The sequence below is a fragment of the Panulirus ornatus genome, chromosome 37 (assembly GCF_036320965.1).
Source record: "Panulirus ornatus isolate Po-2019 chromosome 37, ASM3632096v1, whole genome shotgun sequence".
NCBI classification, from domain to species: domain Eukaryota; kingdom Metazoa; phylum Arthropoda; class Malacostraca; order Decapoda; family Palinuridae; genus Panulirus; species Panulirus ornatus.
In genome coordinates this window covers 28,393,226-28,408,494 of record NC_092260.1, presented here as the reverse complement: position 1 = coordinate 28,408,494, position 15,269 = coordinate 28,393,226, and the positions used below count along the sequence as shown (strand labels likewise).

General features: G+C 35.9%; 1 protein-coding gene across 31 annotated transcripts in view; it reads right to left on the bottom strand.

Annotated features, from left to right (window-relative positions):
* The window catches only part of LOC139760660 (uncharacterized), a 152,603-nt gene that overhangs the window by 109,965 nt on the left and 27,369 nt on the right, over nt 1-15,269 (bottom strand). For 21 of the 31 annotated variants that reach the window (XM_071684116.1, XM_071684117.1, XM_071684120.1 and 18 more), the window contains exons 5-9: nt 12,475-12,786; nt 12,111-12,230; nt 11,831-11,917; nt 7,726-7,857; nt 5,673-5,768 (exon numbers count right to left, since the gene is read on the bottom strand). The exons of 7 other annotated variants lie outside the window; for them this stretch is intronic. In XM_071684116.1, the coding sequence (XP_071540217.1) occupies nt 5,673-5,768; nt 7,726-7,857; nt 11,831-11,917; nt 12,111-12,230; nt 12,475-12,786 (747 nt within the window). Of the gene's footprint in view, nt 1-467; nt 570-5,672; nt 5,769-7,725; nt 7,858-11,830; nt 11,918-12,110; nt 12,231-12,474; nt 12,787-15,269 lie in introns of all 31 variants that reach the window. 3 more of the 31 variants (XM_071684130.1, XM_071684133.1, XM_071684138.1) reach the window with 1 other exon arrangement.

Here is a 15,269-nt window from a genome sequence, read left to right as displayed (position 1 = left end):
TTTAAAAATACCTCAGTTGTTTCTGGTTATTTAGTTGTTTCTGGTTATCAACATAGGTTATGTATTCAAATGACTAATGAGTGATATAAGTAATTCTTCATCATATCCAATTCTACTATTACAGCATTATAAAAATTTTCTACTTCCATCTAGATCTGCTTCTACAGTTCCTTAAAGATTTTTACTTCAAGTACTTATTTTCATATAAGCTCATATTTTCCTATTGCTCATGTATTTCCACTAAACGTGATTTCAAAGGCTCTTGACAACTGTCAGTTATGTTTGCTAATATTAGAATCTACATCGAGAATCTTCATATGTACGTATGAAAACTTGGGTGATCTAAACATGAGAAATCTAAAATATGTTCTAACTCATTTAGCAACTTCAAAAATCCCTTAAATCTCATGCTCACCTCTTTTAGTTTCTATCTTATATAAATCTACTCTTTGGTGAAGAACACTCACCAAAGCTTTTACGTTGACAGAGGCCAGAGCAGAGCGGTCACCCTCATTTATGGAGCTGTTGATGTCGTGACCTACACCTCGTAGATCAGTCATGCTCCGTGTCTGGTACGCAGTCCACCATAAAGTTAGTGTTAGTGATTAGTAGCAGTCACATTCGAAAAGCTACACAGCAAATCTTTTCTCTAAATCAACAAACCAAGCTAAATCCAGTAACTTTCTTTAGTCTACTCATGCAATAATATAATACAGTAAGATGATTCCATATACAGATCATAAAAATAATACTGTATTTTGATTTGTTAGTAAGTCAAACTAATAAACGTATTCAAGATCTTACCTATAATAAAAATCAAACTACTACAAAGTAAAAAAAAAATTGCACAATATACACTATATAAGTTTTTATGCGTACTCTCAGCTGCCTTAAAAACTGGCTCATGCAGTGATAAGAAACAAGACTACAATTAACACATAAAAAGAAGCACAACAACATATATGCTGAAAAAAAAAAACGCATGTGGTTTTTCCAGCATTTATAAAATTACGTCTCTTGTGATTTTGAAGCAGGGGGTAGCGATGCTGTTTCCTGTGGGGTGGGGTAGTGCCAGAGATGTATGAAGGCAAGCATGAATATGTTCTGTGTATATATGTACATGTCTGTATGTTTGTGTGTACGGGTGTTTATGTATATATATATATATGTGTATATGAGTGGATGGGCTTTTCTTTGACCATTTCCTAGCGCTACCTTGCTGATGCGGGAAACAGTGATTAAGTATAATAAAATCAAAATATATATATATGTGGAAAGGGAGCTGTGGTTTCGGGCATTACTGCATGACAGCTAGAGACTGAGTGTGAACGAATGGGGCCTTTGTTGTCTTTTCCTAGCGCTACCTCGCACACATGAGGGGGGAGGGGGATGGTATTCCATGTGTGGCGAGGTGGCGATGGGAATGAATAAAGGCAGACAGTGTGAATTGTGTGCATGGGTATATATATGTATGTGTCTGTGTGTGTATATATATGTATACATTGAGATGTATAGGTATGTATATTTGCGTGTGTGGACGTGATGTATATACATGTGTATGGGGGTGGGTTGGGCCATTTCTTTCGTCTGTTTCCTTGCGCTACCTCGCAAACGCGGGAGATAGCGAGAAAGCAAAATAAATAAATAAATAAATATATATATATATATATATATATATATATATATATATATATATATATATATATATATATATATATATTCTTTTCTTTCATACTGTTCGCCATTTCCTGTGTTAGCGAGGTAGCATTAAGAACAGAGGACTAAGCCTCTGAGGGAAATCCTCACTGAAGGCATGAATCATTTGTGGGAATAAATTTTGCAGATCTGGGACTCCTAAATCCAGCTACACAGGCTGGCAAAGGGAGGGATGAGTAATTCCCAAAGGTAGACTTGCTACCCCTGCTGATGAGATGAGACAAAACACCACTATAGATTCTATGAGTTAATACTTAATAGTATACTGCACAATCAGTGGAAAAACAAACTTGTCAAGCATAAAAAATGTCAAATCTATTTCCCTGATGCCTTGAATCACACCACTTGCAACAACACTTATAAACAATATGCACTGTACAAAAAAATGAAAGCACTATCATTATCAGACACCCACATTCTCTTCCTAGCCACAAGATAGTTTCATGTTTGACTTTAGGGTATGGGGTTCCAAATGAAAACATAATCACTCCCAGTAAATACACTCCAAGAAACCCTAAGATTTTAGCCTTTATCCCTTTTGCTGCAACATTTAGATATATCCATAGGAATTTTCTGTAAAGTCTGGATTCACTCTATGCCCTTTCAAAAATGTTTCCCTTTACTGCAAGATTTAGGTACTCTCCTAGGGACCTTGGAATAGCTCACAAGTTTCCATGTCAGCTCCATCTATGAGCAATCTCACACACTATGAATATCAATGTTTTGCTTACAGGTTTCTGTGACTTCAATATTCTCTCCTATCAATAATGTTAGCTAATATGAGTTCTATTTGGCCAAAGAAATTGAAATGTTCCTCATAAATTAATACTGTGCGTTACAGGAATTCTTACTAACTTTTCCATAAACTTGATTTTGCAGGTGTTTTTACAAAGGATTAATACCTCTCAATTCGTATGTAGTATATGGATTTTAGCGACAATAAATATTACAAATGTAGATGATCAGTTAAACAAAATTAGGCCAATACACGAATAGATAAGGTGAGAGATAAATACTATACACTACAGTGTATGCAGTACAGTAATCACAACAAAGAACTTTCTGATATTTAAGTAATCTTATCGGTTTCAGGAACCTTACTGGGAGCTGATTCTTTTCATATATTATTTTTCTAAGCCACAATCAAATACTTTCATAAGATTTCAAGATATTTCTAACTTCAGATAGGTACACTTCAAAACAGATTTACCAATAGATTTTAAAAAATAATACTTAAGGACTCATTTTTCAGCAGCTACTCTTTTATATTAAAATTAGTCATCCCTGAAAACTAATCACGCAAAAAAAGGATTAAACCTTCCAATTCCAATGTATACTAGTATTTTCCATATATTCTTTCAGTGTGTTGATATTATCATATCTAACTAACTCTACAATATGGCTGATAGTAACATGAAAATATGACAAAATTACTCCTGGTTGGTTGAGCAGATGACTGGTTCAAGTGTGAAACACTATGAAGACGTCAATACTCCCCTTTGCCTGCATATAAGTAACAACCCTTTCATGTTCTGATATTTTGGGCAAATTTCATCGAAAATGCTGGCAAACAAAGCAGGATATTATCATACAAATTTCATTCACTCACCAGCTGATTGAGCAAGTTGCATCATACAAAACTGGGTTTTGTATGTCATCGTTAACAAAACTTTTACATCTTTATTAGAACTACAATCAACCTAAAAATGATGATTGTGAGTTTTATAACATACTTCAGGTACGTAAAAGTAAAAAGACATACAGAGACAATAGTGACAGACAATGTTTAGTGTTTCTGCATTTAGTGTGAAGTTGGAGAATAATGTCTGTTTCTTTTCTTCCAGTAATGTGATTCATAAACATATTCGCCATTTCCCGCATTAGTGAGGTAGTATTAAGAATAGAGGGCTGAGCCTTAGAGTGAATATCCTCACTTGGCCCCCTTCTCTGTTCCCTTTTTTGAAAAATTAAAAACAGGTGGGGAGTATTTCCCGGTGAAGTGAAAAAGATTTTGAGCGAACAGGGCCTGAACATACAGGAGGGTGAAAGACATGCAAGGAATACAGTGAACTGGAACGATGTGGTATACTGGGGTCAATGTGCCGTCAAACGATTGAACCAGGGCATGTGAAGCATCTGGGTTAAACCATGGAAAGTTTTGTGGGGCCTGGATGTGGAAAGGGAGCTATGGTTTTGATGCATTACACGACAGCTAGAGACTGAGTGTGAACGAATGTGGCCTTTGTTGTCTTTTCCTAGCGCTATATATAAAGAAGGCAGTGACAGAGATACAAATTCTGTGTACTGGCATGAGATAGGAGAAAGTTTCTTTTCGTTTTTTACATTGAATAAAACCTGTTTTACATACAAATAATTCTACAGTACTAATGTAAATGTTCTGGAAGAAATAATTATAATTTCTATATCTAATTTTCAACTAGTGGTAGGTAAGTGTATAATTTCAATAGTTAATTCATTCAGGAAAGTAAATAAACTATTTTGCAAGACATAGATACAAGATAATTCCATAATTAGTTAATAGCTCTGGCTGTGTGGGTGAGCTGCCACTGAGAGACAGTCTGGAAAGTGTGAGAGTTGTTATGACTCAGCCTGTGCTGTCATCCAGCAAAAGGGCTGATACACTTCAATTATTTCCATTCATACTCAGAGAAACATTAAGATTACATTGCATTAGATTTATTGTCTGAACATGTGGTGATGAAAGTTTGTAAAATTGTCCAAATAAATTTGTAAGAAATTCTCTAAAAAGCACATGAAGTAATGTGGGGAAGTATGTGTAATCTTTTTTTTAACTAATCATCCATTGATAATTTCTAAATATGCTCTCCACCTATACCAATCTATTAATCTGGGAATAAATCTCATTTAAGTACTTGCATTTATGGTCTCTAAAAAAAACAAAATATTTACTCTATAAGTAACCATGTGCACTTGTACATGTTTAATGCAGAATCATGCAATTATGTTGTAACATACACCTTCCCTATCTTAGCCCTCCATCATCATCAAGCAAAACAATTATACATGAAAAATAAAGTTTACTTTCTGAGCACAATCTGATATTTCATAAACTAGAGCATTTACCCATTTCCATTCACCTGAATCTTAGAGTATACAATTGGTACTGAGACACTAAATTCATGTGCATGTGCTTAATCTGAAAAATATGGTATAATCATGATGAATCTACCCATTTTCATTCACATGAATCTTAAAATATACAAACGTTAATGAGACACTAAATTCATGTGCATGTGCTTAATCTGAAAAATACGGTATAATTTTGATGACCCAAAGACATCAAACATATTCTTAAACTCTTAAATTATTTTTCAAACAATGCTTTTCAACCAAGGTTCTTCTATATAAGTTTTCATCAATGCTGTTGGAATGTTCATACTTCAAAGTGTTGAGATGGACCGCTAGTAAAATATTTGGAGATGATTTGGCATGTGCAACTTTGAAGAAGCTGCAGATATGGGTATCTGAAAACTTGATATAACTATAAATCCATTATTGGTGTATGAAGTGGCTGTGTATCATGTCCAAATAAATTTGTCAGTGTTTAGTAGATGCAGAGTCAGTAAGAGCAGTCTCAGTGTGTAGTTCCAATGCAAGAGCTGCAGGAAAAGTATCTTGACATCCCAAGACTTTTTTTGGATAGGAAATATAAAACAGATACACCATACTAACATGAGAAATCATCAAAAGAGTATCACAATTTGTAAAATGTATCAACTACTTGCTTACTGTAACAAGTTACAATGAAGCAATTGCTATTTACTAAAAGCTTCAAGGAAGCACATAACGACAGGCCAAAGTGATGATGTGTAATAAAAATGTTGCAGTGAATACTATGAGCATACAGTGCAACCTTAATGCTTTGAATTTCTTGAACCACAGTAGCTAACATAACTGAAGCTAGTAGTACTTACAAGCTGTCGAATGGATACTCCAGTTTCTGGAGGTGTTCTGCTGGGTGTACTACTACGAGCGTGTCCGTCCTGCACTGATCTGCAGTATTCTTCACGCTGTATAAGGTTAGAGTTAAAACTCAAGTTATAGATCTTTGAGTCTGATAATTTCTCACAAGTTAGACAAAATGCTTTCCTCTTCACAGAAGTAGGTAACCTCAGAGACTTCACGGTAATAGAGAATATTGAAAATGCTCCACTTCTTCAAGATTAATCATTATTTCCTATATAACTGACATAAAGCTAGCCTTTAGAGTCCTTACAATATGGTGCCTAAAATATGAAAAAAATGACATCATGCATTCTCTGATCATAGAAGAATGTGAATCTCACAACAATTGAGAACCTTGTTCAAGACCTAGAGAATTTTCACTTGCAGGGAGTTCAAAATATTCAATTTCCTACTTGCAATAATCTTACTGGTTTACAATTATGACACATAAAGAGTTAAACTATAAGCATAAGGATATTGAAAAGGCTTTAGAGTGAGAATGAAAATATGAGAAAATGTTGAAAGTTGAAAAAAGAAACAAAGAACTTAACTTCCATGACAATTCAAATAAAAATCTGAAAAAATCCAAAGCAGTCCAAGGTGTGGCTTAGGTAATGTGAAAGCAGTTTAAGAATACATTATCAAAGGTTAACATTGAGTTGTGCAATACTGTGAGAAAGTTGCAGAAAGAGGATGTACACCATGGTGGAATGAAGATTAAAAACAATCTTAAAATGTTAAAAAGATGGTTTATATTCTAAAAGAAAAGCAAATGAGGATATCTGAAGAAAAGTTAATATCACTCATTGAAGAAAACCAAACTACTCAAGAAAGTGGTAAGGAAATGTAAAAGGGGAGGTATAAGTAAGGTTTGGGAGTGTATCTGACAAGTCTGGGAAGGTGCCACTAGCAGCAGATTAAGCCTGTAGGAGATGAAGATAGAATTTTTGAGAGCTGAAGGGAAATGATGATGAAAGGGAAGCATCTATTGCTTTAGTAGGATTATAGGTAAGGAGAGAAAGGAATATACATGGAAGAAATTACGAAGGGGGGAAGGGCAGTAATATTCTTAAAGTATGGATAAGCTGGGGGTTGTGACTGAGATGGCACCATAGAGATGGAAGTATGGAAGACTGAGATGGCACTGTAGAGATGGAAGTATGGAAAAGTGGTTGTGTCTTATAAATGGATGAAAGCAGTACCTATTCTATTGTACAGAGAGAGTAAATGTGATTACTGTATTCAAAGAAACAGAGGATCAAGTCCTCTTGACATGACTGACAATGTGTGTAGTGGATGATGACCCTTCACTGATGTGAGGAACAAAGTAGATCTGTGCAGTTAAACAAACAGTGGGAACAGTTCTAAAGAAAACTAAAAAAGTGCATGCAGCAATTAGGTGAGGTGACTAAACTAGTTTGGGAAATATGTATGATGCGAATAGCTTGCTGAATGATTCCATATCCATAAACTTGAATCCAATTCTAATATCTGCAAGCATACAATTGGTTTCCCTAATTTTAACATAAACTCCCACGTCTTTCCCACAAACATATTCCTGCTTGATGATCATACGGAGGATTTCTTTCACTGTGAACCATCATCATTACTTTACATTTACTTGTGTTGAACATCACCAGCCATATATCAGACCAACTTTGGAGTCTGTCAAAGTCTCCGAGAAAGGTAATGCAATCCTTCACACTTCTCACTTCCCTCATGACTTTTGCATTATCTGCAAATATTCATGTAAGACTACATACCTTCAGACAAGTCATGTACATGTGTGTGTGTGTGTGTGTGTGTGTGAGAGCAGTTAAATAAGTCCAGAAAAGAGCATCATTTTTGTTTAATTTTTCAACATTACAACTATCCTTATTTTCTTCAATTTTGACATTAAAGCATGTCTACACACTGAAATACTATGATTCCTGAAATTATCACTGCTTGAATTTTATTCTTTTGATCTCTTATGATACATAACTACTATGTGATGTCACGTGTACATTCTATGTTACTAACCAGCTGCTGTAGAGAGATGTTTAGCTCCTCCTTTGGTGCAGGGCAGCCACCAGCTGGACTACAGCTGCCACTGCTGCTGTTCCGGCTGATCGCACCACTGGTGGATGTTGCCGTCGCCTCATACACTGACTTCTGTTTTGAACATTGTAGTATCATATGGTAAACTGTATTTCTAAGTAGGATCTATCTGTGCCTTAATTTTGAAAACTAAACAAGCTTTTTAGAAAAGGGAAATGGTTTTCATTCCAAAACATATTCTTGATCAAACAGGTGCCAATCCAAATACTTTCAAGTGTATATCATGTATCATGATACAGGCAATCCAAGCCAAACAGTTCCACTGAAATGGGAATATGTAGCAGTATGCACTATAATCTACTACACAATTTCACACATACACACGTAAACACGAACACAAATAAATACCTCCATCACCATCTGTTTTGTCAGTTTCCTTCATCTCCAAGACAAAGAAAATACAAGGGCTCTGCAGCTCTCACCCTGACTGATTTCACCAAAGATATCAAACTAGTAAATCAAAACAAAACCATCCATACACCCATCAGTCTTAGGCTGCAGGGAAGTTATATACAGCACCATGCTTCCACAGGATTATCTCCAACCTCCAGTCTATCACCTGTGGTGTACTACATAGCACAAAGGTGAAATCCTCATGCTTCCTAATTTAATAAATGATGCCCCAACGCATCTGCTTCATGGAAGTACATCTGTGACTCTACCATTGGCATCAGCACAAAATAACTCCTGGCTACCTTGTCCCCAGAACAACCTCAAGAGCCACAACAACTGGACCAGTACCAACTATATCATTATCCACCACACCACAACATCAATCATGCACATCAGCCTTGGTTACAGTCCTGTCCCATTCCCACTTTCATTGAACCTTAGCTCCTTCCAAGCTATCTAGTCACCATGGTTTTTGGTGTCACTCTGAATGATGACCTGAGCTGGAACACATCAATAACATCATCAAGTCTTCACCTTACCTTTTCTATATTATCTGACAATTCAAGACATTTGGACTCCCTACACCTGAACTTTAGAACATCTTATCCAATACACAATCACACAACATGGACAGTTAAAAAAGGGCATGAAAATCAATCATCCTTGGAGCTTCTTACATATTCTATCACGAGCTGCTCAACATAGTGACTGTCCTTAACCATCATTTGGACCTCACAGAACTGTTTGGGATAAAGCTACTGCATCATCAACATTAACATCACCTTCCACCACCTAAGGTAACTATCCCCACATTCACATCAAACTTACACTAACTAAGCTAAATTAAAGCAAATGACCACCCAAGAACATGTCTAAAAAGGAACAGTAGCAAGGTAGTAGTATGTGAGAAAGAAATGAACTACTATCAATGCCTAAAAGCCTGTTCATGAGGATAAGCATCTGCAATGTTTACATACACATTAAAAAGAAAATGCTTCTTATGTAGTGTTGTAACATATCCAAAAATGTGCTTTGTTACAAAAGAAATAATATCAGTCAAACCCTCTTCAGGATGAGACAATCAAGCATTTTTGAACTGAAGAGTCAAATGGATCCACACCAAGGAATTGTTTGGCAAGATAACCACCCTTATGTTTCCACTTTAGATTATATCAGAGATCATATCCACAAAAATTTTGCTGCATCTACAGGAAGCTATGAGTAGAAACTAGTTGATGTGGATGCAAAAGAATCACCAGTTGGTTTTCACTCATTAGTGGAAACTATGAAATCCCACTTTAAAACAAATGAATTAGTTTTACACATAAAATAAATCATGAAATGAATGCACTGTGCCAACCATAATGAAAAACATATGGTCTATTTTATGGGGGAAAAATCCTGTAAGGACACTAACCAAAGATAATGTACAAAATTCAACTAAAAAAAGTGGGATATAAAAATGTGCATAAACATATGAAAAATGACAAACAGTTCGTAAAAATGTGCACAAACAAGCGACAAATGACAAACCCTCTTTTCCACCAGTTGCGGTAGGACCTCATCTGTGGAGACAAACAGTTTTAGGGCCACCTCTTCCTCATTAGTGTTTGCCTAGACAATAAGGTATCAGACCATTACAGAAATCTATATTGTAAAATGCTTGGTAATGTGCTTATGTAAGAGGAATTCACAATGTCAAGAAAAGAAATAAGGATAAGGGCTGTACATACAAATAAGGTTTTGTGGGTTGGGGAGCTATGGTGAAGAGACTATGTGAATGAAGGGGTTATAATAAAGTGAAAGTTATAAGAAAAAGGGAGGAGGCTATGGGTGTGGGGGCTGTATAAGTATGGGGCATATGATTATGTAGCAGGCAGCTTTGGTATAGGGGTTATTGTGAAAGAAAGTTGTACTGGATTTAGGAATGTAAAAATAAGAGGGCTGTGAAGTTTTATGGGAGTTAGAAAGATGTAAGGACTGAGAATCAGTCGTTTGAGAGAACGTGGGTTTTTTCAATGTGCAGGGAATAGCGAAGGTGGAAGTTGAATTATGTGTGGTTCCATTGCAAGATACGAAGACTGTAATATAAAAACAACTATTAAGTCTTTGTCCACCAGGTGTTACAAACAGAGCTCATTATCTACAAATGCAAGTCACATAACCACAAAATATAAAGCAAACCTTAGCACTTCGTGGATGACAGCTTAGCAAGCCAAGGGGGTGGTTTGGACAATTATATGCTGTTTGTTCCAGAAATACCCCAATAAATCAACACTGTATGCAATCTAGCAGTGTCCTGTCTTAATTAAACAATACAGAACTTAGTAATTGTATTAACTGAAATCACTCAATGCAGAGAACTAAACTTGTTATTGTCTTAAATCCACAGTAAACATCTAACTCTGTTGTCATGACTGCTGACAAGTGCTAGATGACACTGGCTGTCATTGATATCGTGTAAAATAGTCAATGAAAAATGTGGCAGAACATTAGATAATGAGTGGGCGTGGAGTGAGACATGATTGATAAGAAACAGTAGGGATCATCTATTCATATCTTATCTCGCATATGCTGTCATAAAGCAGATTATAAACAACAATGGGATCCTCAAATAATTCTGAGAAACTCTTAAAGTGCTCACTCCTGGAAAATACAATATGTTCATCAAATGCTTTCCATTTTGCAGGGAAATAATAAAATTGGAAGCCTGTGTGATGTCTGAGAGTAATAGATATTCTGAAAGTAAATGACACTTTAATCCTAATGAATTCAAAGTAATTCTAATTTTTATTTAACTTTAAGAATAGTTTAAAGATACTTTGAATTACTTTTTCTCTTTCATTAATGGTCTGTTCAGAAACATTCTGATGAATAACTCATTCTAAAGTTTATAAGTGCACTTAATAGTCTGAATACGGTTTTTACATCAGTAATACAGTTTACTACTGGTTTAAATGGTATTCTAAATGTAATATCAAAATGATTCATATTCTAACCCTGTATGTAACATAATGCTCATACTGTCTGGTTAATGGGCTAAAGAAGAAAAAAATTAGGTTTTAGTTTCATGAATCATTGTAAAAACTATACAAGGAAGACCTGCAGTTTCAATTTTGTAGAATGCTAAGCACTTATCAAGTATATCAATATCATTAATAAATCATATGAAAGCTTGAGTAAAAGACTGACACTTTCACTCCAAAGACTTCAAGTTAATCAAAGTAATCAAAAAAAAAGTCTATCATACTGAATCAGTTTCATAAGAACCAGCCTTCCTCTTAACTATTACTTGAATGTCAGTTTTATCACTCTCTTTAAGAGTAACAGCAAAAAGAGATAGAGCAATTGAGTGCCTACGATTATGCACACACTTTTGGCCTGGGTCTCACTGTTTGGAAATCCTAATAATCCTTGTGGATGCTTCTAGGAGTTTCCATGTATGCCGTGTTTCTACGTATTGAGTTTCTTACTTCCAATTCTTTTCCATCATACATGTTACGATCTTGCTGACAAAAACATGAACACACGAATGACATCAACTAAATGAGTTAATAATCTTGGTGACCATCAAGACTAATTACATGAAAAATCCTACTCCAATAAAAAAGTGCCAAAAGATTTAGATACTTACCAAAGATCGCAGTGAGATAGGTGTGAGGTCATCAGGACGGCTGGAGGGTGTGGATGCACGTGGTTGTGGGGAGGAATATGTACCAACCTGAAATGCAACCCATGTAAGACAACATCTGGTCAAATAAAAACGAGGGGAACAATACTTGTTTTGTTCCACCCTCAAACACATGAACTGATATTCAACTTTGTTTTGAAAATATTCAAATTCAACTTTGTTTTGAAAATATTCAAACATGTCAGATGTGAACAGATTGAACTTAGTAGTATGTGGAACTTACTAAGCTACTGATGTTGACACTAGTATTAAGATCAGCCTTAATATTAGGCCTTAAGTCACTCTTGCAATTCTCTGCATGCTGCTGATACTTCTCCTGTGCTGCATTCATGTATGACACCCTCTGTCGGTAACACCAATAATATCATCTAGTTAATTCAATATGTTACTTTTCCTATGAATATTTTCTCCTTATAATTAGATTATAAAAAAAATTGCAAAACAAAGACATCCTCAATATAAGAGGTCTTATGTGATTACATGAACTAGAGTCCAGTGATGAAGAGTGATTTAGAGACACTTTCATGATTTAGAGACACACTTTCATGATTTCTTACTCTCAACTACATTTTAAAAGAAGCACTCACCAACTGTTTGACATTGACACCTGCTAGGTCATCCTCATCACTCAGGGGGCCTTGGGCATGGACTTCTTTCTTAAGTGAGCTCTCTCTATTGTAAGCATCAACTAGATTATGAAAATCTTCCTTAGTAAATGTTTCATGGTCGCTTTGTAATTCTCTGTCACTTATGGCATCATCCTGAATATGGCTGTCTTTTTCACTACAGTGTGACAGTCCATTTGTTATGGCATGTCCATTGAAAAGTGGAGGGGTAGAAGGTGGCACATATTCCTCCTCACTTTCTACATCAGTCTGGGAGCTGCTTGTAGTTACTTCCTGGAATTTCATAAATCACCTGATGTGAACTGCAACATCATTAGCTTTTGTTTTTACAATGGAGGCTCCAATCAGGGACAAAAGTCCACATCAGGGCCAGGCCCTAACTAAAATGTAGAGTGGCTAATGAAAGGGATAAAGAAGAGATATGAAGAGGTATATGCAAATTTTGGAAGAAGTGAAAAACCTGTTTTTAAAAATGGGCCAGGTCACAGTTATTGGGAGACATGAGAGAGTAAAGGGTTCCAAGGCTTTGAGGTTTATGGTATGAAACAGATATCAAAACAACCAACCACTGAGTTGCCAATGGTCACAAAGTAATCATGTAACACAGCAGCTTGCCAAGTATTACGTGGTTTAGCTAATGGTTGGGGCACACAAGCAGCCAGCTCTTTAGGAGCACAAACCAAAGTAATACTTACAGAATAGGGAAAGAGAGCCAACATTCTGAAGTTAGCCTGGAGAGTTTGTATGTCAGACCACTTTTGACTCAAGTCTGTCAAGTAAGGCTGAAAAGCTAGAGCCACCCCAGATGTAAAGTGATACTCCATACAAGGACGAATCAATCCTTTGTATAAATGGAGTGACCGTTTGAAAATAAAGAAATTTTGACATCTAAACAGGACTTCCAGTTTCTCAGAGGCAGACTTTGCCATTTCCATAATGTGGAGTTTCCAAGATAGAGTGAATGTTACAGTTAAACCAAGTATGTTCACTGAGTCAAGAGCTGGAATTACAGAACTGTCAAAGGAAAGGAGAAAGTTGTGAGGAATTTTCGAGAGAGAGATAGGTAGAAACTGGGCCTTGGAGACATTAAACTTATGAGTTTTTGTTTAACTCAAAGAGAGATATCCTGTCCAAATCTGAATTTATTGAGGAAGCTGTGTTGAGACAACGTGCAGATCAAGTGAGAGAAGAAGGTGCAGAATTGAAGGATGTGGAAGAATGCAGAGTTGTCAATGTATGAGTGCATTTTGTGATTTGTCAAAGAAAGGAAATTGTAGATTAAAAGGAGGAAAAGTGTAGGAGACAAGACAGAACCTTGAGGGACAATGCTGTTGATGGAGAAAGGGGAGAGGCTGATCTACCAACAACCATGGAGATAAATCAGCTAGAGAGGAAGACAGATACAAGGGAGCAAAGTGAGGGAAGGAAGCCTTTAAAAGAGGGAACTTAAGAGATAAGACCCTGTTGCTATACACCGTCAAAAGCTTAGTCATAGTTCAAAAACTGCTTTATAAAGAAAAAGTGAGAATGAAAAGATGTACCAGCTAAAGGACACACAAGAAAATTTTTTTGTGGATTAATCAGTAAGGGGTATCAGGTAGGCCATGAAAGATTCCTGGTAGGTTAGTTGAGCTTGCCCGTTACTAAAAGGACTAACTAAAAGATCAGGATACAGGATACCATTCTCATAAGCAGTAAAATATGGCTGTCCGAAAGACCAAGAGAATAATCAGTAACACATTTGTTATTAATATTCAAAGCAATCTCCAGGATACATTGTACATGCTGTGCAAGTTATCCATAATACTTCAAAGGATGAGTAAAAACATTAACTCAGTAAAACCTCATAATAATAACTGAAAATTTCTGGATGTTCAAGAAAACAATCAGATACACACTTAAAATGTCTAGGTATACCATTGTGTTAACATAACAATAACATGCGAGCAAAAGGCATAACTTGCCGCCATAGAAATCTTTCATCTGCAATGTAACAGGATGTAGGTAACAATGAAACCAGACTGAGAGTGAAGGTAAAACTGGGGAATACTTCATTCATACAGTATCTTGCTAACAACCTAAACCATTTACCTATATGGTACTAAGAAATCTGTGCAATGCCATGACTGTAATAAATTAAATAATAAATTAAGGAACAGAAATACAGCATGAATACTCACTTGGACGTGATCTATAAGCCCAATATCATTATTCATAGTTCAGCCAAACCATGAGTACATAATATCATAAAAAAAATCTCATAGACAACACCAGCTTCGCAAATGCTGTATATACATACTGAGAGAAGCTGTGACAAGTGTAACCCCAGTTTTCCTACATGGCAAGTAAAAGATTAGGACCATAAGAAGAAAAACAATATCACAAAGAATACAAGCACAGGTATAGTAACTGGAGAGAGAAAGGAGGAGGTATGAAAAAAGAGAACCATTTCACATTTCCTGCAATCAATTGCTATCATTCATTACAAATCAATGATAACTATGGAAGATCTGTATATAAGCACCCTGGTCCAACATCCCAGCATCAACTAGCCATTTGTCTTTTAAGAAAACAGGAAGATCACTCAAAACTATTGAAATCACAGGTTAACTTAGAAGAACCTTAAGGCTATGTACCTGATATCTGGTCATGCACATATGACACCTATCTGACTGATCAACTAAAATAGATCCAAAATTTGTCATAATTTCTTTTTGCCTTCAGCACATAGTCAATAAAAAGCTGTACATTAGCCT